Below are 23785 nucleotides of genomic sequence, written 5' to 3'. Positions count from 1 at the left end.
TTCTCTAGCCTCAGCTTCCCACATAGCTGGAACTATTGGTGTGCCACCATTCCCAGCTAAATTATCTTATTTTTTATAGAAATGGGGGTCTTACTATGTTGCCCAGACTGGTTTCAAACTCCTGGCCTCAAGCAATCTTCCCGCCTTGACCTCCCAAAGTGTTGAGAAAACAGATGCAAGCCACCTGGCCTGGCCAACTATAGTCTTTCAGTTAGTTGAGGAAACATGGTTTTCTTGGTAACAGCTTTATTGAAATGTAATTCACATGCCATCCAACACTCAATTCACAGGAAAATGATCTTAATTCAGTTTTTAAGAAGGATTTAGGTAAATATTTAATGTTTTACTGAATTATCTAAAACCCTTGATATGATTCACTTTATTTTGATTTATTTTAAAGAATTTGAGTGTTTGAAGTGAAAAGTTTCAGTTATAGCTGCAGCATCTTTCATATATATTCTTGCTAACCTGAAATTAATCTATTCAGCATTACCTCTTTTTTATGTGTTTTGTTTTTGTTTTTGTTTTTGAGACAGAGTCTCACTCTGTTGCTCAGGTTACCCTGCTGTGGCCTCAGCCTCCCAAGTAGCTAGGACTGTAGGCACTCACCACAATATCCAGCTAATTAATTTTTTCTATTTTTAGTAGAGACAGGGTCTCGCTCTTGCTCAGGCTGGTGTTGAACTCCTGAGCTTAAATGATCCTCTTGTCTGGGTTTGATTTATGTATTTTTTAAGCAGTAATGTCACATTTACTAACCTAAAGTTAAATTTCTACTTTGTATCTACTTTTTAATCTGCCATACTGTTGCTGATAAGGTATATTTAAAAACAAATCTACTAAATACTGCACACAGTTTTTAGTAACTAATCATAATGTGATAGTTTTATTTACTTTTTAACATTCCTTTAACAAAGTTAGTGTTGAGTCATTAGAGATAGGTTTCTTTAAATATATACATTGAAGTATTGGGTATTGCATTCTCATTTTCTATATAGATAATCCCCAAGGTTATTTCTTATATCAAAAATAGAAACCCAGATCCATTTTTCCTAGGTATTGGGTCTTGATTATCTTTGGAGCTAATTGATGGGTGTTCTTTCACATTGGTTTCTCAGCAAGGAGAATTAATGAAAATGAAAGGAAATGAAGAGTTTGCCAAAGGAAGATTTGATATAGCTATTATATATTACACCAGAGCCATTGAATATAGGTAAGACCGAAATAGAACAATGAGATTCTTTTTATGTGGCAGATCAAGTTAGAAGGCTACGCAAGAGAAATAAAAAAGATAAACGAGGAATTGGAGACTATCTTTCAATTTGCTATTTAGAATATATTTTCTCATCTTTAGGCATTAGAAGCATTAGAGATGGCGTGAGTATGTGAATGTAGTCAGGTATTATATCTCAAGCAGATCAGGCAAAATTGTGGATTGGTTCTGTCTTCCATTTTTTTTCAAACTTCCCAATACAGAGTCATCTCTTTTGTCTTGTTCTCATTTTGCCATCAACCAAATTTTTGCAAATTATTAACTGATGAAAAAGAGATAGGACTTAAGATGCCATCTGTTTATGGATTTTTGCTTTCTAAGAGATGACTTTTAAAGGCATTGTTGAGAACATGTACATGTTGTCTGTACCATGTCTTGTTTTTGTTCAGCTGCTAGAATTTATAGTTTTCCTTCAGATGTGCCTCCTATTCTGCTCCTACTGACAGCCTCATCTGGGCCACCTAATACTGTAGCAGCCATGGAGGGTTCTCTGTAGACAATGCTGTCTTTTCTTTCTTTCTTTTTTTTTTTCTGAGACAGAGCCTCAAGCTATCCCCCTGGGTAGAGTGCTATGGCATCACAGCAGCTCACAGTAACCTCCAACTCCTGGGCTCAAGCGAGTCTCCTGCCTCAGTCTCCCAACTAGCTGGGACCACAGGCGTGTGCCACAATGCCCAGCCATTTTTTGGCTGCAGCCGTCATTGTTGTTTGGCGGGCCCGGGCTGGATTTGACCCCGCCACCTTAGGTATATGTGGCTGGTGCCTTAGCCGCTTGAGCCACAGGTGCCAAGCCGCTGTCTTTTCATTCTTGCCCATCTCTGCAGGGAATGCATGGGTCCAGTCAGCATACCACATCTGAAAGGCTGCTGCTCTTTTATTTTGAGGACGAGGTAGAAGAAAAGGGGAATAAATTACACTACACATAGATAAAACTAAACAGAACAAAATTTGAAATGAAACTATTTAAGTTGGCTTGGCGCCTGTGGCTCAAGCAGCTAAGGCACCAGTCACATACACCTAAGGTGGCGGGTTCGAATCTAGCCCGGGCCCACCAAACAACAATAATGGCTGCAACCAAAAAATAGCCAGGTGTTCTGGCAGGCACTTGTGGTCCCAGCTAGTTGGGAGGCTGAGGCAGGAGACTTGCTTGAGCCCAGGAGTTGGAGGTTGCTTTGAGCAGTGAAGCCATAGCACTCTACCCAGGGGGACAGCTTGAGGCTCTGTCTCAAAAAAAAAAAAAAAAGAAACTATTTAAGTTACTGTTCTGATTTATAGGCTTTGTTTGTCCACGTGGCACAGGCTGACTTGCATAAGTAACCCTGTCCCCTGAAGTTACAGCACACTTTGTAGTTCACTCGCTCTTTAATATGTCTTGGTTGATCCTTACAGCAGCCCTGTGAATTAGGGCAAATGGAATTATCTTCATTTTGACAGGGAAGTTTAGATTGGTTTGAACAAGGTTACTTAGGTAAGAATTGAAGGAACTGGAACTTAGTACTCCAAATCATGTGTCACATAGATGTAAAATCTTAAAAAAAATTCCATTCCCTGTTTTCTGTGCAGTTTTTGTTTGTTCAGTGTATTATGAGCTTTACTGATGAACCTCTGTTTCTTTTTAAGACCTGAAAACCACCTTCTTTATGGTAACCGAGCTCTTTGTTTTCTTCGTACTGGACAGTTCAGGTAAGTTGGTTAAAGTATTCCAGTTGCTGAATTACTTACTGTGCTAAATACTCATTTTGGGAGATATTTCTGTTTTGCAGGTATGCAAGAAAATCCTTGAATAGTTTTTTGGCAGAAATACTTAAATGGTTTAAGGAGGATGCTGTAGGCTTTACAGTCTATAGTAACAACACTGACAGCAGCAGCTATTCTGAGTGCAAACATGTTATGCATTATTTTAGGTGCTTTAGATACGGTATTTATTCTCATAGCACCTATAATAGGTAGGTCGTGTTATTCTCCATATTTTACATAGCACTGGCAAATAGTGATGCCAAGATTTGAACATAGATCTTAAATGATGTCAAAGTCTGTGTTTATAACACTTATAATGTATTGCCTCCTTTTGTTCTATTTAGTTAACCTATATGGTCTGAAATAAGCATTTTTGTTATTTTTTTTTCTTTCTATAAAAGTAAATGTTCTTCATAAGTGAAAGTAAGCAAAAAAATTGAATAGCTTAAGAGTGGAATCATAATTAATTCTTAGTTCCTTATGTTGAATTTGAACTGAATTTTTATTAGTTGAGAAAGATTAAAAAAGATACTGTATCATGATTTTATTGTTTCTTAGTTTTAAAATTTTAGGACATAAATTATAAGCATTGTTACTGAGCAGTGTAGATTATTGTGTTTAATTATGTCCTGCCTTACTGTTAGAAGGGTTGAAAGTATATTCAAAAATATGTCCATACAGTAGAAAAATATTGAAAACAAACTAGAAAACCAAGTCAGAGCTCGGGATCTTCAGTACAAAGTTGCAGAGGCATAAAGTCACACACAGCTATTGGTTGTCACTCATATTGTGTCTGACCCTCTGTTGTCAAAAATGAAAAGGGAAAAATCGACAAGTTACTTCATTCTGATTGTCTTAAAAAAACAGGGTACCAACTGCTGTGGTGAAACTGTGTTTTCTTAGTGTTTACTTCTAAAAATGAGTTTCTTACATGGCTTATAGGTATTAATTGAGTGATGGAGTAGATAGTAATGTCAGCACCATTCCTGTTCATACCATAAGCTCACTGAAAGGGCAGTTTTGGGTTTCACAAATAAATCTTTTAGTGAAACTTTCTCATAAAAGCTGATAGCAGTTGTTCTTCAGTAAAAGCACTTATGTTGGGATGTGGGAAGGGAGGAGTGGGACGGTGGTATATTCCAAGTATGTAGCTTTAAAAGTAACATTTATTGTGTTTTTCTTTTATTATAAACAGAACACATTCTCATGGTAGAAAATTTGGAAAATACAAGAGTTTAAAAAGAAGAAAATAAAAATCACCAGTAATCCAACCACCTTGGAGAATACCGCTGTATTAACGTTATGCAGCTTTTAGATGGCTTAAGCCGTGGATAAACCGAGGCTATCTAGACTAGAGGAATGGATGGGCTTGACACAGTCTTCCATCAATACCACTGTCCTCACCTGGTTCTGACAAGAAATGAGCTGCAAATGTCTTTAGATTACTGCTTCTGGTTAGGTCCAGAATTGGTGAATTTGTATGCTTTCAAGATCAGATGCCTAGATTGGCAACTTGGCTAGCCTCTTATGAAAATTGAGGCACCTATCTGAAACCTTGCCTGGCAGAAGGTCATCCATTCTTCAGCTCCAAGGGCTGAGAGGCAAACCAGGGTGTTTCTGCTTTTTTTCATGAGTGTTGAATGCTAGACACACAAGGAGGATCCTCCTAAAACTGCTTCAATAGGAGGTGAATCAAAGTAGAAATACAGAAGCTAGGTAGTTTGATGAGGGAAGGGCAAAGAACTGACTTGCAGACCTGTCCTGGTACCTCCTTAGTGATAGTCTAGCTTGTGGTTTAACACCATCTACATTGTTGCTAGAGGCAGGTCAGCATTATTGAGAACCTTTTGTTCCTAATCAGGCAATCAATATGTATCAGATGCCTATTTATAAAGTGTGGTGTCGCACTGGTTTTTCTGGTGTTTCTTACCTTTTCACGTTGTTCATATGATTTGCTCAATAACGTAAGGATGTTTTTAGACTGTAGTATATATAACTTCTGCTCAAGCGTTAGATGATGTGACTTAAGAAAATAACACACTGCTGGTAATCAGATGCACAATTAACACAGGGGACCCATGCTCTATAAAGGTCTTTTAGCTGAATTATCATGGTTGAGATGATTTGAAGCTCTCACATCAGAAGGATGCTAGGTCTGCCTTTGGAATCTGGCTGAGCAGCTGCAGGGACAGCTGGTGGTAAAGCATTTGCCCTCCCCCAGTTTAGCAAGAATGCACTGTGCAGCTGTTCTACAAGGCCAGGCTTCTTTACTGTCTTAAAAGCAAGAATTGAGGTGTCCAAAGAACAGAAGTGGAATATTTTACTCTAGTAGGAAAGAAAGGAATAAAAGAATTGAAGTCATGAATGCTGAAATTTCTCAAATAATCAAATTCTAAAAGATTAGAAATTATAAATTGAAACATTAAAGGAAAAAGATTCAATTTAAAAAGATAACTGACAAGATTATTAATATCTAAAATGGGAAAAATAGTAATACTCTATCTTACAATACAGCTGTCACTGTTCTGAGCACTTTATGCTTGTTAACTTGTAAAACACTCATGACTGTGAGGTGGGTGCTGATGCCTCTTTGCAGATGGGTAAACTGAACCATAGTGAGGCCAAAGTGTCCAAGGACACTGGGTGGATATGCTGGAGCCAAAAGTTGAGCCTGGACGCAGAGTCTCTGATAAGAATCACTGTGGGAAAGTGATGGTAGAGTAAAAGGGGAATGTGAAAATCGAAAAAATTAAAAATAAATGGTCATAATAGTCAAACATTTATGAGGAAATTATTAAAAACTGAGTTTTTCTATCATACTTATCATATTGGCAAAAATTTAAATGTCTTATAATACCAAGTGTTTGAGAGGATGTGGAACAAAGGAAACTTTCATACTCGGCTGGAGAAAAGTGTAAATTGGTAAAATCATTTTGGAGAGCAATTTGACAAGGTGAAGATGTACATACTCTGCAGCCCATTTCTAGGCTCATTCCCTCCTAACTCTCAAATGTGTACCCAAGAAGATATGTACAAGCCTTCATTATAGCATTGTTTGTAAGAGTAAAGAAATGGAAACAACCTAAATGTCCATCAGTAGGGGAATGGATAAATAAATTATGGTATATTCATACAATTGAATTCTATATGGCAGTTAAAATGAATGCAATGTTGAGTGGAAAAGTAAGTTACAGAATGATTTGTATAGTGTGGTGCCATTGATCAATGTTCTAAAACATGCAAAACAGTATGCATGTCCACAACTAACACAGTTTGTATGAAAAATGTTTTCAATATGCATGGGTATGTCAAATACCAGGGAGTGGCTGTCTGTGGGGAGAGGAGGAGGGAAAAGGAGAGATGGGAGGAATGGTACACCATGGACGTCAACTGCAACAAACTTCTGCGAGAAGAGCTGAAGTAAATATGGCAAAATGTTAATTTCTTGCTAAGCTGGTACACGGTAGTGGGTGCTCATTTTGTAAATGTTATGTGTACTTTTATGTATACCTGAAATACTTGATAAAAAGTAAAAGTGTAATTTAAAATGCATATGGTAAGAACAAAAGAAAAACAAAAACAGCTATCACTAAATATCAAGGATAAAATAAGTGAAAAATGAAAAGGAGAGAAAAATACTTTAAGACCAGTGGTGGGATGGGACGGGGCAGTTGGGGCGGGGGGAGCCTGAAGTGAGATATGTATGGGGAAACAAATACTTCATTTGAAAATGGTCACAGTGGCGGTGATGGTGATTTTAATGCCAAAATAGTCACAAAGTTTGTAAATCATACCGTCTTGGGTGGTTATGAGGCAAGAGCCTATCAGAACCTCTCCAGGTCCGTGGGTGTTATCTTTGGGAAATGCAAAGCCCTGGGCCCAGGAACTTCTCCTCTGGGAGTTCTTCAGGCTGAGAAGTGTGTGTATCTTGGGACACTTGGCTTAGATGAGTCCCTTTTATTCTGTCTAGAAATGTACTTTTCAAATACAGTTTGGTAACCATAGTGTAGTTTAGATAGTTGTAGTTGAAGTAATGAGAAATTTTCAGTTGAGAAAAGGATGCAGAGAAAAGAATCAGGCATATCTGTAATTTGTATAGTTAACAGCAGCTTATGCAATATGTATGATTAGGTTTTACCCACCTACTTATTATTTAATTGATTTTTTTTTGGACGCTCATGTGGAAAATTTGGATTCTTCAGTGGAATGTGATGAACTGTGTGTGGGGAAATACATCTGGAGAAAGAAAACTTTAGCTTTGAAGGATTTTTTAATTTGCTTTGGAAAATCATATATTTTTTAAATTTGGTATTTACTTGATCTTTTGGTATTTATTTAACTATTGACCCATCATCTGATATTCCCTCCTGTCAAACCCCAGCTGGGATTAGAAGCAGACAGATGAGATTTACATAATTCTAACATTTTTATTTTCTTGAATTTCTTTTGGACCTGAGGTATAAAGCAGCTCACCTGTGTGTTTCTTTGAAAATTTAAAAAAATCTTGTGTGTGTTGGTTCGGTGATTTATTCATCACTCTGCACTCTAAGTGGTCTTTTTAGTTGTATTTACAAGATATTTAGAATATGCTTTTGAAGAAAATATTTTTTAAAAGTCTTCTTTCTACCCTTCTTTTAAAAAAGCAGTAATAAATGCACGTGATAAAAAAATTGAGTGAAAAAAAGGGTAAAGTGAAAACCCTTGCCCAACTCAGACCTCTTCCCTAATCCCTCTCTTCAGCTCCTGTGTATTTCCTTGTTTTATGCTTACACAAGTACTTGCTACATTAAACCAAGTGAAATTGCCATTTTTGTAAGTCAGAATATAGGCAGTTTAATTTGGTTTAATGTATATTTCTTTTTTTAATGTATAGGGTCATATACTGTTATACATCTTGCTTTTTTAAAATTTAAATCTTGGGGCTTATTGCATGTCTGTTTATACAGATATTTACCTTGTTATTTTTCTTTGCTGCAGAGGATTTTATTGGACAGATTACTCATGTAGTCCATTAGATTGTATTAGTATATGTATTAGTAGGTGTTGTATATGTGCTCAATTTGTATTTACATATAGATTATTTATAATTATTTTTATTGTAGGGATTTTTTTTTTTTTTTTGAGATACAGTCTTATTATGTTGCCCTCGGTAGAGTACCGTTGCGTCACAGCAACCTCAAACTCTTGGCCTTAAGCGATTCTCTTGTCTCAGTCTCTCCAGAAGCTGGGACTACAGGTGCCCGCCACAATTCCCAGCTAATTTTTTTTTGTCGAAATTGTTGTTTAGTTGGTCTGGGCCAGGTTCGAACCCACCAGCCTGGGTGTATGTGGCCAGCACCCTACCCACTGAACTACAGGCGCCGCCCTATTGTAGGTTTTTTTTTTTATTTAGTATGTAGATGATTTCCAGTTTTAAAATTTGTGTTATATATATACAACTATATAATAATTATCTTTTTACGTTTTACACTCAAGTATATCTGTGGGATAAATTCCTATTAAATTTCTTTTACTCAGTTGGATGAAAAAGCATATATAATTTTAATTCCAGACAGAAATCTAATTTTGATTAAATAACATATGTTTATTCAGTTGATGGTTATAAGTCACTGCATATTTGTCAGTGACTCACCATTACACCTGACTCCTGCTTTTGTAATTTCTTTGTTGATCTGGTCAGATCCTGAAAGTATTGCTTTATAATTGGGGGGAAAAGGAAATAATGCTTTTATGGCTTGCAGAGTTCTATGCACTACGTATTTATGTTGTGGTTTGAGAGAGTCAGTAAATAGCATCTCCTTCTCCTTGTAAATCCAGAATCAGCCGAGAGATGGACATAGAAGATGGGCAAATGGTAATCAGATATTGCCTACGTTATGGCTGCAGCTGTCAGTAAACAGGGCCTGAAGTCAGATAGCCTAGGTCTGTTACTAATTTCCCCACAGTAATACAACTGGGCAACAGAAGCCCTCGTGAACTTTAAGCCTGGAAAAACAGAGTCCAGTGTCCTATCGATGTTTAAGTTCCCAGAGAGTGAGAAAAAAAGAGGCCAAGACTCTTAGGGTCCGCGCCTCTTCCCCCTTATTAGATAAATTGTTATTTATCTTCTGGGATAAGTTACCCAGGGGTAGGGAGAGGAGAGGGCTCTTCGGGAATAATTAATCTAGCAAATCGACATGGAAATGAAGAGGAATAATCTTTCCTAAATGGTCATCCTGTATTTTAGAGCAAAATGTAGCATGTTATGTATGAAGTAGCTAGAGAAATAAAGTTTTCCATGTAATAGTAATACATGGAGCTCCTGGGAAGAACTCTGTTCCTTACCCTCTGTTCAGTACTCTCACTGTGTCACATGGTCTTTGAGAGTAAATAATGACTTGTATCTCCTGAGTCTTTCCCATTCTTATAACTTATTGTGCAGATGTCAGATTTGCTCACCAGCGTTATAAAGATCCTGGGCTGCAGTGTTTTAGATGATCAATTTACTGTGCCCACTTTGCCTTAGTAATAGGTGTGGCCACATTAGTGAATATGAAAATTTACTAGTGTTAATAAATCAGTATATACTCATATGTTAATAAACATTATACTTGTATGCTAGCTATTATGACAAACGTTAATACTATTATAGTACTATATATTATAGTAACATTCAGCATTGATTTAACAATATTAAGGTTCTGTTGATGGTGGACAACGTCAGAAATTAACAAAAACAGTCTCTGTGTTCCAGACAGCAGGCCAGCACTGTGAAGGCCTGTGATGGGAAGGAGCATGTTGCATTTATGGAATCAGTAGTGTACCAGATCACCTGAGTACAAAGGAGGGGGAGAGGTGGTCAGGTGCTAGACTATGGAGGGCCATGTAGTGCTGTGTTAAGGCTGTTGAGTTTTAAGAGCAGTGAGAAGACAGTGAAGGATTTTAAATAGATGGGAGGTAGCATGATTAGGACTTCATGAAAGATGATTCTGATGGGGTAAGAATGGATTAGAAAGGGATCAGCATGGACGTGAGTTAGGAGGCAGAGGCAATGGTGGCTTAGAGCTACATAAGGCAGTGGGAATGGAAAAATGGAAGGATTCAAGATATTTTGGAGGTAACCTTAATGAAAGTTGCAGTGGTTCTTCCTGGATGGTCCCTGAGAGAGAAAATGGTTGGAATTGTTCTAAGGTTTGTGCCTTAAGTAGTTTCATGACTTACAAGCCCACTCACTAACATTTGGATCACTGGAAGGAATACATTGTAGGAAGTAGAATTTGACTTCACTTTTGGACATACTGAACTGAAGTGCCTTTGAAGCATATAAATTGGAATGTCGTGTAGATAGTTATATGGGTCTAGAACTCTGAGAGTTGGGTAGAAGACAAATTTGGGATAGTGTAGATGGTTTGAAATTGTAGATGTGGGTGAGGCTGCTTAGGGGAGTGGTTGTCAACTTGGACTGTACATTGGAATCACTTGGACTTTGAAGAAATATACCACCCGCACTAAAGATTTTGATTTAATTAATCTAGAGTAAAGTTCAGGCATTGGGCTTTTAGAAGCTCCCCAGATAATACTAACGGGCTGTCAAGGTTGAGGCCCACAGTCTGGTGAGAACACAGGCTGAGATGAGAAGAGGAGCCAAGATTGAGCCTGGAGAAACAGATAGTTAATTGCCAATTATAGAAGGCCCAACACACGCAGGCCTCTATTAAGAGGTGACCCTCTAGGCTCGGCACCTGTGGCTCAAGCAGCTAAGGCCCTAGCCACATACACCAGAACTGGCAGGTTTGAATCCAGCTCTGGCCCGCCAAACAACAATGAGGGCTGCAACCAAAAAATAGCCAGGCGTTATGGCAGGTGTCTGTAATCCCAGCTACTTGGGAGGTGGAGGCAGGAGAATTGCTTGAGCCCAGGAGGTGGAGGTTGCTGTGAGCTGTGATGCCATGGCACTCTACTCAGGGCAACAGCTTGAGGCTCTGTCTCCAAAAAAAAAGAAAAGATGTGACCCTCTAGAGAGGTAGGACAAAGACTTAAGTCTCTAATGTCATGAAAGGAAGCAAAAGAGTGGCCAGCAGTGTCTGCTGCTGCTAACAATCTGGAATTTGGATTTAGCAAAATGGAGATTATTTATTTGCTACAGCAAGAATTGTCTGTAGGAAGCTTAGGACAGAAGATGGTAAGATGGGATCGAGAAATGTGAGGAAATGGAGACACCTGGCTTTGAAAGGTGTTCGGGGAGAGAGACCCACTGTTAGCCTAGGAGGTGTACCATTGCATTAGGATGTTTTTGGCTGCAGGTAACAATCAGTTGGCTCAAATGGTGGACAAACTTTATTCGAGAGTTACAGTAGAAGGTTGCTATGGGTTGTATATTTAGAGGTCAGTGTCATCAGAGACTTAGATTTTTCCAGCTTCCATGTGTAACTAACTTGGTCCTCAGGGTACCCCCTCATGACTGTAATTCAGACATTTCCAGTAAAAAGACACGTTTGTCTTGAATCTTTTAATCTTAATACATGCTGAAAAGTATACAAATGTTAAGTGTACAGGCTGAATTTTGAGAGATCAAACAGTTGTAACTAGCACACAGATCCTAACCCCAAACCCCTTGTTCCTTCTTCTGGTCATGGCCCACCTCCTACCCTAGGGTAACTACTGTCCTTATTTCCATAGGGTAATGGTGCCTGTTTTTTTGTGCAATATAAATGGAGTAATATGCTATGTGCTCTTTTATGCTTGGCTTTCAGCATTGTTTTTGAGATCCATATTGTTGCACGTAGTTGTAAAATGTTCATCTGTTGCATGAATATACCATATTTTATCCATTCTGTTAAGGGGCATTTAGGTAGTTTCAAGTATTTGGCTTTTATAGATAGTATTGTTGTGAACATACATCTTCATTTCTGTTGAGTGTACAGTCAAGAAGTAGAAGTGTTGGAATAGAGGGCATGCTTACGTTCGATTTTAATTTTCCTTTGGTTGTATCATTTTACATTCTTACCAGAAGTGAATGGGAGTTTCTGAGAGTTTTAGTTCCATGCCTTCACCAACACTTGTTACTTTGCATGTTTCAGTTTAGATATTTTGGCCATATGGTACTGTGATTTTTATTTTCAGTTACATAAGTTGATTAAGGATATTTCAATTGAGCATCTTTTCATGTGGTTATTGACATTTGTGAGCAGTTTTTGCTGTTTTTCTCTTGAGTTAATGTTTTATTCATTTGTAGGAGTTTTTTGGTTTTTTTTGTAGTCTGAATATGAGTCGTACTTACCTATATATAGGTCATACTTACCTATTACAAGTGTCTTGTAGACTCAAGACACTTGAGCCAAAACTCAGTAGCTTTCTTTTTCACTATTGATGCTTTTACAAAGAAAATTAATTTTAATGTATTTTATCAATGTTCTTCTTTATAATAAGTGGTTTTGTGTTCTGTTTATAGTCCTTGCCTACTCTGAGGTTTCCAAAATATTCTGTTTCTTCTATACATTTGATTATTTAGCTTTGATATTAGGCTCTGAAGTTCCTCTGGACTTGCCTTCTGTTTTTAGTGTAAGGTAGAGTTCAAGATTCCTATGAATGTCCAGATGATCCAGCACTGCTTATTAAAAGAGTATAGTTTCTGCAGTATCACTTTTGTCATAAATTAGGTGATCCTATGTAAGGATTCATTTCTGGTTTCTCTGTTTTACCATGTTGATCAGGTTGCCTTACAGAGCTGTTCTTTGTACATGGCCTTTCTGTAGGTATTGATGTCTAGGAGTATAAGTTACTTATTTTTTGTTTGTCATTGTAATCTTTTTTAGAATGATGAATTGATACACATATGAATATAAAATGATGAATCAGGAAAGCTTAAGCTAGATAAATAGGAAAGTTAAAGAGAAAGTGGGTAAATCAGTGAGTTGGGCACCCTGAGAAGATAGTAAGAATAGTTGGACAGATAAGATGGATTGTGGGGAAGAGTTGGACGCCTAAATTAGTGATTTTGGAGTTCAGACAGTTCTGAGTGGTCTTAAGTTGCCCAGGGGATGATGATAGGTGGCTAAGTTGGGGTAGAAGAGGAGGTCATTGAAGATGCAGGAGCCTGGGAAATGGAGAGCTTAGGATTGGGTCTGTTAGTATTTGGCATTGTACAAGGTATTTTTTCTATTGAATCTTACTTAGTGTCAAACTCAAACCAGGTAGAAAAGAATTGTTATCCTCACTTTACGGACAGGTTAATAACTTCTAAAGGTCCCGAGAGAATTAGTGATTGAGGCTTGGTGCCTGTAGCTCAGCAGCTAGGGTGCCAGCCACATACACCAGGATTGGTGGGTTCGAACCCGGCCTGGGCCTGCCAAACATCAATAACAACTACCAAAAACAAAAGGCCGGGTGTTGTGGCAGGCACCTGTAGTCCCAGCTACTTGGGGGGCCGAGGCAAGAGAATCACTTAAGCCCAAGAAGAGTTTGAGGTTGCTGTGAGCTGTGATGCCATGGCACTCTACCAAGGGTGACATAGTGAGACTCTGTCTCAAAAAAAAAAAGAAATAAAATAAAAAGAATTAGGAATTGAGTTAGACCCAACCCAGGTGTCATGTCCCAGCATTCAGGCTCTGTTTCAGATAGCTTAGTTGATGTGTTGTGTGAAAGACCTGGGAGTTATATTTTTGGAGATTAGAATTCTTACTGACATGCAGAAATAGTGCAGAAAAACATACAAATAATAAGATATGCAAAGATAGGATGTTGGTAAGTTATGTGAAGTATTTAATACTCTAGAAGTATTAAATGTAGTTATTCTTGGGTAGTTGTGATTGTGACTCTGGGTGACTTTTTCCCTTTGTTTTACTTTTCTGTATTTTCCAAATTTCCTATAATGGACGTATATTATGTGGATTATTAAAAATTATATTTTGACTATATAATATCGGTGAACAATTCACAAAGTATAAATAAACAGTATGTAATGCTTTTATAATAAAAGAATAAACATATTTAAATATTTTATTTCTTGCTTTTATTTTTAGAAATGCACTTGGTGATGGAAAGAGAGCCACTATTCTGAAGAGCACTTGGCCAAAGGTAGATTTCTTCTGTATTTCACATGTGAGCAAATGATGCCATACAACTTCAGAAAAAAACCTGTTTACATGTTGTGTTTGTATGTAAAAATGCTGTATGAAATTATGTGAGCTCAAGAATATCCAAGGGGAATCTTCATTTCCACTATCAGCACGGGTACTTAGCCATAGGGAGAGGCTGTGTGTATGTGTGAGGAGCACCCATCTTGAGGATGCCTTAGTGTTGAGAGGTACCCTCTGCAAATTCTGGGTAGATGTCCTTGAATGTGAAAAATGAAACTGCACAACTTAGAAGAAAACTCATAGGAGGTAGGAAAGGATTTCTTAACCCACAAATCAGCAATGAAAAAAATAACTTGATGTGTTGGGCTGTATCAAACCTAGAAACTTCTGTATGTCAAAGGACACCATGAATGAAATAGTATTTTGGGAGGAAGTAATTTGTAACATACACAACTGACAGGATATCCAGAATATGCAGAGAACTCCTAAAATAAATAAGAAACCCAAAAGAAAATGAGCCACTAAGATGAACCAATAAGACAATTAAGGATTTCATAAAAGAGTAATCCAGAATGGCCAATAGAAATAAGAAACTATGTTCTATTTCCTAGTACTTAAAATTTTAGGGGATTGTTAACAGATAAGGAAAAGTGAAACTAGTAGAGCAGAATAGAGGGTCTCCACACAGACCCTCATATACATGAGTAAAGAACACGGTATGTTTGGGTCCTTTAGTTTGGCAAGAAGGAAGGAGACCAACAGTCCTGAGTGTGTGTAGGAACAGGAACCTTTAGTAAATTGGTGAGAGTGTGGATTGCTTATACCCAACTTATGGAGGACTAGGATGTACATAAGTATTTGTACCCTAGAAGATTTCTTGCATACATATACAAGGTGAGATGTAAAGGTTGGTCGTTACAGCATTATTTTGATGGCACAGAATTCAAATACCTGTTGCTTGATAAAGCAGCAGATGAATGTGGTATTTGTATTTGCTTAAAGTTGTTACTCAGATCTATCTGATCTGTCTCCCATCTTGAACACCCATTATTTCTCTGACCTCATTCCTACCATTCTCTGCTTGGTTCACTTTATGTTGGCCTCTTGGCATCCTCGCTGTTCTCAAACATGCCAAACCTGCTTCCACGTTGTACTTGCTCTTCCCTCTACCTAGAACACTCTTCTCCAGAGCATTAACCAGCTTCTTTATTTCCTTCCATTCTTCATTACAAGTTCTCTTAGTGGAAACTTCCCTGGCCATGTTATTAACATGCCACACCTACCCCTCCCTAGACACTTCCTGTCTTCTTGACCTGTTTTTTTTTTTTTTTTCTCTTAGCACTTACCATTATTGAACATACAATATTTGAGTTATTTATTGTGTGTCTTCTAGTATAATGTGAGTTCCACAAAGGAAAACTTTCTTAGTCTGTTTGGTTTATTCTTGATGTCAGACTGCCTGATCCTTAGCAGAACTCAATAGTAAATATCTGTTGACTTGGTAAATGAATAAATCAAATACTAGATTGTAGTTGAAATGAGTTGACTAGTTAATATCTATAAATTTAAAAAAGTGTTAAATGAAAAAATTAGTAAAAGCATAATATAGACTGTAAGAATACCCATCTTAAGTCATTGTTGCTTCTGGGCAGTGAGAGAGGGAGAGGTGATTGGAAACGGGTATAAAGGAAATTTCAACTGTATCTCTGTAGTTTTATTTCTTTACCAAAAAAAGAACCCAAAGCACATATGACAAAATATTAAGAGTTAATTCTGAGTGTTGTTATATTAATCTCTAATTATAAAAATCTTTAAAAAAATTTTTTAAATAGAACTTTAAATAAGACACAGAAATTTATATGTTTCATTATTCATTCCTGGTTTTGCAGAATTTGTTTTTAAAACCAGAGGGAGTAGAATCATAGAATCTTAAGGCCATAGAGAATTTAATCTAGACTCTATGGATAGACTTTGTTTGATTGATTGTAGTATTTTACTGTTTTCTAAAAATGAATTTTTCCTTTACATTAGCATGTGATAAAAAAGAAAAACAGTATAGAAGGGTATAAAATCAAAGGGAAAAGACAGCTGGAGATCTTTCAAAAATATTTCTTTGCCTTTCCCCACCAACTTGTGACTCAGGTGGCCTAGGAGAGTATCTAGTAGCATAGAGATTTTAAAATTCTCCAGGTGGACTTCTAGGTCCAAATTTTAGAATCATTTTTAAAATGCCTTGCTTTACACTTGATGAAATTGAGTCCCAGAGGGGTGAAATGACTCTTGTGAGGTTTCAGGGCAAGTGGGTTTAGAATCCTGTAATGGATGGTGGAGGGTGATCAGTTTAGTGGCTTTTTTTGTTTGTTTGTTTTTTAGAGACAGAGTCTCACTTCATAGCCCTTGGTAGAGTGCTGTGGCATCACACAGCTCTCAGCAGCCTCCAACTCCCGGGCTTAGGTGATTCTCTTGCCTCAGCCTCCCAAGTAGCTGGGACTGTAGGCACCCGCCACAATGCCTGGCTATGGCTATATATATATATATTTTTTGTAATGAGTCATTCTTTTGCCTGAAACAAAATCTTTGATAATTCCTGAACCTGGCGTTTGGCAGATACTCTATCAATATTAGTAAAATGAATGAAGGATAGAATTTTGAATACTGAAATCCAGACCATGCTACTGTCTTCCAGTGATACCTAGAGCTATTTAATCATTACCAGTTTAAAAAAAAACAAAAAAAGAATATTAAACCTTTCTGAATTATTTTGAAGACTTTATGGAGAGTGTTAAATATTAACATTTACTCTTTTATTGGGTTTTATGATGTGTCGTATAATTATGTAGATAAAAACACACAACCACTAGTAAGTATTCAGAAACTTTGGCAACTGTGTAACTAGGTTATTTTTCCTTTTATTTTACCAGAAAGCTATGCTCATTAAAGGATAGTTTAAATTTCAGAAGTAAAAGTAAATTTTGCAAGGCTTATTCTTTACTTTTATAAGAGTTACTTATGTGCCTGAGTCTATGAAGTCATACCTCTAAGACAGAAGCCTGCAGAGGAAGGTACTCTTTAGATTTCTGTTTTAGAGTAGGCCTTTTTTCCCTTTTTTGCCAATAGAGAAGGCTAGTACAGTGTCACCTGTCTTAGACTTACTCCTAGGCTTTAGAGAGAGTGAGTCATTTGAGCAAAAGAATGAGAATTTTTATGGTAGAATCAACAGATGTTTGTGGACATGTCTGTGTGCATGCATTGCCTTTTGATGTATGTTATGCAGGATAGCCTATCCCTATAGCCTCAAATATCCTCAAGAACCTTTTGATTTTGAAAGGTATAAATAGGATTCCCTTGTTAGTGAGGGAAGCCTCACTCAGATTTAGTGTAAATAGAAAAGGGACTTTATTAACTCATGTGACTGAAAAGTCTGGGTTAGCTTCAGTCGTGGCTGGTTCCAGATCTGTACACATTTTTCCTTCAGTTGCTCAGCTTTGGTTCCCTGTTTCTCAGCTTCATGTTTAGTCTTTTTTCCCTGAGTTCTCTGTATTTCATTTTACATAGGATTCCCATGTCCTCAGGTTCACTCATCTTTTCTTCTTGAGTATCTAAACTGCCTTTATTTTCATACAATATATTTTTCATCTTAAATGCTATAATTATCATCTTTAGTTTTTTTTTTTTTTCCTTCTTTTTTTGAGACAGAGTCTCACTCTGTCACCCTGGGTAGAGTGCCATGGCATCATAGCTCATAGCAACCTCAAAGTCCTGGGCTCAAGTGATCGATCCTTTTGCCTTAGCCTCCTAAATAGCTGGGACTATCAGCACCCAGCTAGTTTTTCTATGTTTAGTAGAGCAGGATCTTATCCTTGCTCAGGCTGGTCTCGAACTCCTGAGCTCAAGTGATCCACCTGCCTTGGCTCTCCAGAGTGCTGGGATCACAGAAGTGAGCCTCTGTGTCCAGCCATACTAAGAAGGTAAATTGGATCTTTTTGTGTATTTTATGTCTTTATTTAGTATGTTCAATCTTTCTTTTACTTTCTTGAATGTTTGAGATATAGTTGTAATAACTGTTTGAATGTCCTTGTATACTAATTCTATCATCTGTTATTTTGTGGGTTGTTTTCAATTGACTGATTTTTCTTTTTATGATATGTTTTCCTTCTTTGGTAATTTTTGACTGGATGCCAGACATTGAATTTTAACTTGTTTGATTCTGTATATTTTCCTATAAATATTTTTGAGTGTAGTTAAGTAACTTGGAAACAGTTTAGTTCTTTCTTTGGGGTCTTGTTTTCAGCTTTGTTAAGTGGGCCCATACTGGCATTTTGTGTAGGACTACTTTTTTCACCACTACTGAGGCAAAACTTTTCGGGGTACTCTACTTGGTGCTCCATGAGCTATGCTGTTCTCCACTCTGGTCGGTGGCATCCGGAACTATCCTGGCTCTGTGAGTTCTGGCTGCTATTCCTTGTAAGTCTTTCATGTAGTTCTTTTGTTGGCCATGGGTAGTTGCCCCACATGCCTGTGCTAATCAATATTCAGCTGAAAACTCAAGGGGCACACTACGCAGTGTTCTGGAATTCTCTGTCTACGCACCTCTCTCCTTTCTGGTTCTCTGCCTTTTGAACTTGAGCTGCATTGCTCCTCCAGACTCCCAGCTCTGTTTCCTTAGCTGAGAGAAACTCTGAGTATCTGCCTAGGTTCCCTGTTCCTGAGCTGTAGCTTAGACTCAGTAAGCTGGAGCAGGCATGGGGCTTATTTTGTGTGTTTCTTATCTCTTAGTGATCACATTTTGTTTCCTAATAATCCAGTGTCTTGCAAGCCTATCATGTCTTTTGTTTTTTTCTTTTGTTTGTTTTATGTAGAGGGGTAGATTTATTCCCTGTTACTTCTTCATCTTGGTCAGAAGTGGAAGTTGAAGGATAGGCTTTCTTGGCTTCATTTTTAAAAAGACTTTTACCATGTAGTGGGATCCTCAAACTGATATTCTTAATAGCTGTTAATTCCAGCAAAAAGAGAACTTAAATCTTGGTATCTGTAAGTAAACATCAGGAATGCCTCAGACTGATTCTGATTGAATCAGAAACTCCTCTTAGAGATGAAATAATTTAGAGCTGATTAAAAGGGGGAGAGGTGGATGGAAGAGCTGGCTTGAGTGCATCCTTCGTGTCTGTGCTCTGCAGAGACTTTGGAAAACTGCCATGCACCCTGACTGTTCTTCCAGATCTCAATGGTCCATGGACCATTGCTGAGACCTGGGAAATGGTACATTTTGATTGGCCAGTCTCTTAGGGACACTGCCACTCTTCCTCCCTCCCAGCCATTGTTGGGTTGGGAGCATGAGACTTGACAGTCCTGCCCTTACTGTGAGGAGTAGGGACATGATGGTTCCGTAAGGAGGGGATGCCAGGCAGATGAGCAGTAGGGAGCGCCCATATACAGGTATGTGATGGAGATGAGATGGTGTCAAGGAAGAGCAAACCTTAGTAACGGTGTAGGGAGTTCCTCTGAGGTGCTGCTAATTTAAGCTTCATTGAAACAGCTCCTTTCTCAATCAATAACATTTATACTGGGTTTTATAGGATTTAGAGAAGAGGATCTAATAACAGAAAAATGAGGGGGGGGAGAAATAAAGTATTCTCTACAAATTTAGCCAGTTTGGTTTTTGATCTGTCATCATTTCTCATGTTAGCTATGTTTATTTTTGCAGTTAGCTAAACTTTGAAGTTGACAAATGCCTAAGGCAGTGGTGTCCAAACTTTTTCTGTGTCATAGATTGGAAGAATAAGAGTTTGTCTTGGACCACATATTAGGTACACAAACACTAAGGAAAGATGATTAGCAAAAAAAAAAAAGAAAAGAGTAATGCATACTTTTCATGATCTTTAACACAACAGATAAAAAAAATCCTCACAGGCTCAGAGCCCATAGCTCAGTGAGTAGGGTGACAGCCACATGCACTGAGGCTGGTGGGTTCGAGCCTGGCCTGGACCTGCTAACCAACAGTGACAACTTCACCCGAGAAAAGAAGTCCTCACAGAATAAAGTGTGCAACCTGTGGGCTACAGGTTGGACACCGCTAGCCTAGAGCATAGTATTTGACCTTGTAGCATATGTCTGAGAGTTCCCTTTATCTTACATCTCAATTGTCAGGAAACAGACTCTTTCCCCTTTAAATAACACTAGAGTTTAATGAAATGCAATCTAAATTGGGAGCTTTGCTCTAAGCCTAAGTAGTCTGTCTAAAAAGATGCCAGAAGGTTCCTCATGGTACGCGTGGCCACGTGATTGTTTCTAGCTTCTTTCAACGGAAAAGCTAATCTTCCTTAAAGAGTTACTTACGTTGATTTTATCTTTTCTCCTAGATTCTCATTGAATCAGAATGTTCTTTATAGAATGTGTAGTAAGGAGGACAGAGTTCTAGAGCAGGTGTCTCATAAAATCAAGTTCTTTGGTTTGCCTCTAAGTGCGACTTTAGGCCAAGGTCTGGCCTCTTTTTCTTGTACATCATCTCTCCATTGGTACTATGCCTAAAATGGGAGTTTAGTTTGTGAGTAGCTAGAAGGGGTTTGATTGAGTTAATCCCAGGTTTTGATACTATAAACCTTCTAGATTTAAAAGTTTATGCTTTATGTATAAGATTGCTATAAATGAAGCTAGCAGGGATTTTTGTTCTGTGGCAAAAAACAAAACAACCCTTATCATTGGACTTAAAAGTAAATCACTGGTTTTGGACTTTTTCTTAGAGCCAGAAACTTCTCTTAGAGATGAAATAATTTAGAGCTGATTAAAAGGGAGAGAGGTGGATGGAAGAGCTGGCTTGAGTGCATCCTTCGTGCCTGTGCTCTGCAGAGACGTTGGAAAACTGCCTTGCTTCTTCCAGATCTCAACCCCTTTTACTTTCTCCAAGGTGTGGGGAATGTGATGCCTTAGAGACTATCATTGCCTTAAAGTATTCTGGGAAAATTATAAAGAGTGACTTTTATACTTTATCTGGCACAAAATGATATATTTCATTCCTTATTAGTAAAATAAAACAAAAATTGAATTCTTTCTTGGGGGTACAAAAGTCTCTTAAGCAAAAATATTGATCCTTAGTTGTTAAAAATTATTTACCTATTTATAATTTTCACTTCATTCATTTTATTTCCTGAGGGCTTAACATTTTTATTTTTCATTATTAGGGGCCTAATCTAATATTGTAAGCAGTGAATCAGTTTTCAAGCAAAGTATTTTTCCTTATCTATTTTCTTTAACTTAAATATATTTTTGAGAAAAAAATAAATTTATCTTTTTGGAACAGGGTCATTATCGTTATTGTGATGCTCTTTCTATGCTGGGGGAATATGACTGGGCCCTTCAAGCAAACATAAAAGCTCAAAAACTCTGTAAAAATGACCCTGAGGGAATCAAGGATCTTATTCAGCAGCATGTAAAGTTACAAAAACAAATAGAAGACCTACAAGGTATTTCACCTAAGATTCTTTTGGTTATAGTTGAATTCCCTTTAAAACTTTGGAAGGTGGGTTTCTTGGATTAATGGAGGATCATAAATCAGTTCTCAGATGATTTGTTCTTATTTTGTTTTGTTGTCTTGGTCATGTCACTTAAGATTTCTATTTCTATCTGTGTAGAGTTACATTATTGTTAACATTCCATTAGGTAATTATAAATTATTTATGTTTTTTATTTGAAACAGACAGCAATCAAATTGTTATTATTTATCCTTCTGTAGAAAAATATCTTTCCCAGAAATTTTGAATGAAGTAAGAGCTTTTTGAAACAAAATAATTTTTAAATTTTCCCTTCATTATTAAAAATTATTTCCTAAAGAAGAAGTTCTTCAGTAGAGTTGCTTAATTTTTTGCATCATATTTGTGGCTAATTCTATAGTGTGCTAAACATATATGTATATATATGTGTATTTTATATGTGTATATATATACACATATATGTATCAGGAATTGGCTGTGCAGGCTGAGAGTGGTAGGTTTTCATTATTCTGCCATTGTTTTCTCTTCTAAGTCATTTTACTTTTTCCAATGCCTGAAATTCCTTAGCTTTACATTTTTAGCATATAGGTCTTTCCTATTTTTTCTTTTTTGGGTATTAGTGTCTTATGGAGCTGAGCTTAATCCTATTTCCCTGAGAGATGTTGTCATCAAACATAACATGATTATAAGATTGTGAGCTCCTTGAAGACAGGTACCATCTCTGATTCAAATTAATATATTGCTGTCATCTTGTCAGTGATCACACGTAGTGGAATGTCAGGCAAGGTTTGTGTAACTTCTTGTTGACACCATCCTAAAACCGAAGACATCTAGAAATGTAAAATTGCTTAGGTTTGCTTTTCAGTTTTCTAAATTTGATGATCTTACAATCAGCTTAAAGGAAATTTGAAAATCGTTTTAACATCTGTGTTGCCAATCCATTGATTACTGTGTGTGTGTGTGATTGACTTTTATAGGTCGAACACCAAATAAGAATCCAATAAAAGCCTTTTATGAGAGTAGGTGAGTTAATAGCAGGTCAGTAGCTACTTCTTGGGATGGCTTTGCCCATGAATTTAAGAATCACTTGTGTTTGATGCTTTAAGCTAATAACAACCACAATAAAGTTGGGGATGGAAGAAAGGCAGGTGGTTCATGTTTAGGATCAGGTGACCTATAAGTTGTCAGATTTAAGTTGCTGATGTTTTACTGAATCATTTGGATACGTACATATTGGAGATGGGTAGCCTGAGTCTGTGGGAAAAGAGAGGTGATATGTAAATTGAATGCTGCTTTGCTAGAGCTGGGTAGTTTGCCCACAGGAGTCTTGGCAGCAGAGAGCAGGGACCAGCCTGTGTGCCTTGTGCTGTTCACCTCTGTCCTGGAAACATCTGCTTCCAGACTCCTGATGTCTTTCAAAGGCTCAGATACTTCCTGTTAAAAATAGGCAACAGATATGCTCACAAGAAAACAAAGAGTAGCAAGGATTCTAACTTATCTGCATTTAAAATAGCTTGAGCTTTTTCCACATGGTCATTTAGAAGCCAAGGATATTGAAGCTGCTAATTCTGTAGAGTGCTGGACATACAGCCATGAACAGAGCGTGAGGGCGAGCAAGTGCAGAAATTGGCTGTGGAGGCTTTCGTTTAAATATAACTTAATGTTAATATCCTGATTTAACTTACATTTAAATTTAAAATAAGACAACTTAGTTATTTTGGTAGTAGAACCCAGGATACTGTTTTTGAACTGTTCTTAATTTATTTTGAGTTTAATACCAAATGTTTATACAGGGTGTCCATAAAGTTCATGTGCATTTTAAAATAGTATTAACATGAATTTTATGGACACTCTATAGATAAAGCCCCCTATCTCAGAGGTAGAAATCTTTTTTAAAAAACAATTATTCCTTGCTTTCAAGGAAAAGACTATGATTGCTGCAACCTGTTTGAAGGGGAACTTTTTAAAAATCCTGAATAACTAATGGGAATAAAATGATCATTTATTTTATCCCCTTTCAGGGCCTACACATCTAAGAGTTTGTCACCACCTACATTTAGTACTTCACTTAACTTTGTGGAGAAGCAAAGGAATTTCAGAAAAACTAAGCACGCAATGGCAAACGGCGGTAATCAGAATCTAAAGGTAAGCTACGTTAAGAACTAAAATTATTTCAAGTGTAGATCTGTTCTAAATGGTATCTTGGAACTAAAGTTCTCATTTTCATAATA

The 23785-nt window shown here is 37.3% G+C and overlaps 1 protein-coding gene across 1 annotated transcript in view; it reads left to right on the top strand.

The window, feature by feature from the left end:
- TTC3 (tetratricopeptide repeat domain 3) overlaps positions 1-23785 on the top strand; it is a 116913-nt gene that overhangs the window by 12645 nt on the left and 80483 nt on the right. The window contains exons 9-14 of the mRNA XM_023519593.1: positions 1119-1213; positions 2894-2956; positions 14011-14065; positions 21365-21527; positions 22532-22577; positions 23576-23699. Of these exons, the coding sequence (XP_023375361.1) occupies positions 1119-1213; positions 2894-2956; positions 14011-14065; positions 21365-21527; positions 22532-22577; positions 23576-23699 (546 nt within the window). The remainder of the gene's footprint in view (positions 1-1118; positions 1214-2893; positions 2957-14010; positions 14066-21364; positions 21528-22531; positions 22578-23575; positions 23700-23785) is intronic.

This window comes from Otolemur garnettii, unplaced genomic scaffold (assembly GCF_000181295.1).
Source record: "Otolemur garnettii isolate 467f Iridium unplaced genomic scaffold, OtoGar3 scaffold00180, whole genome shotgun sequence".
In the NCBI taxonomy this organism is placed as follows: domain Eukaryota; kingdom Metazoa; phylum Chordata; class Mammalia; order Primates; family Galagidae; genus Otolemur; species Otolemur garnettii.
Note: the sequence above shows the minus strand (reverse complement) of the source record. Positions and strands in the feature narration are given on the sequence as shown.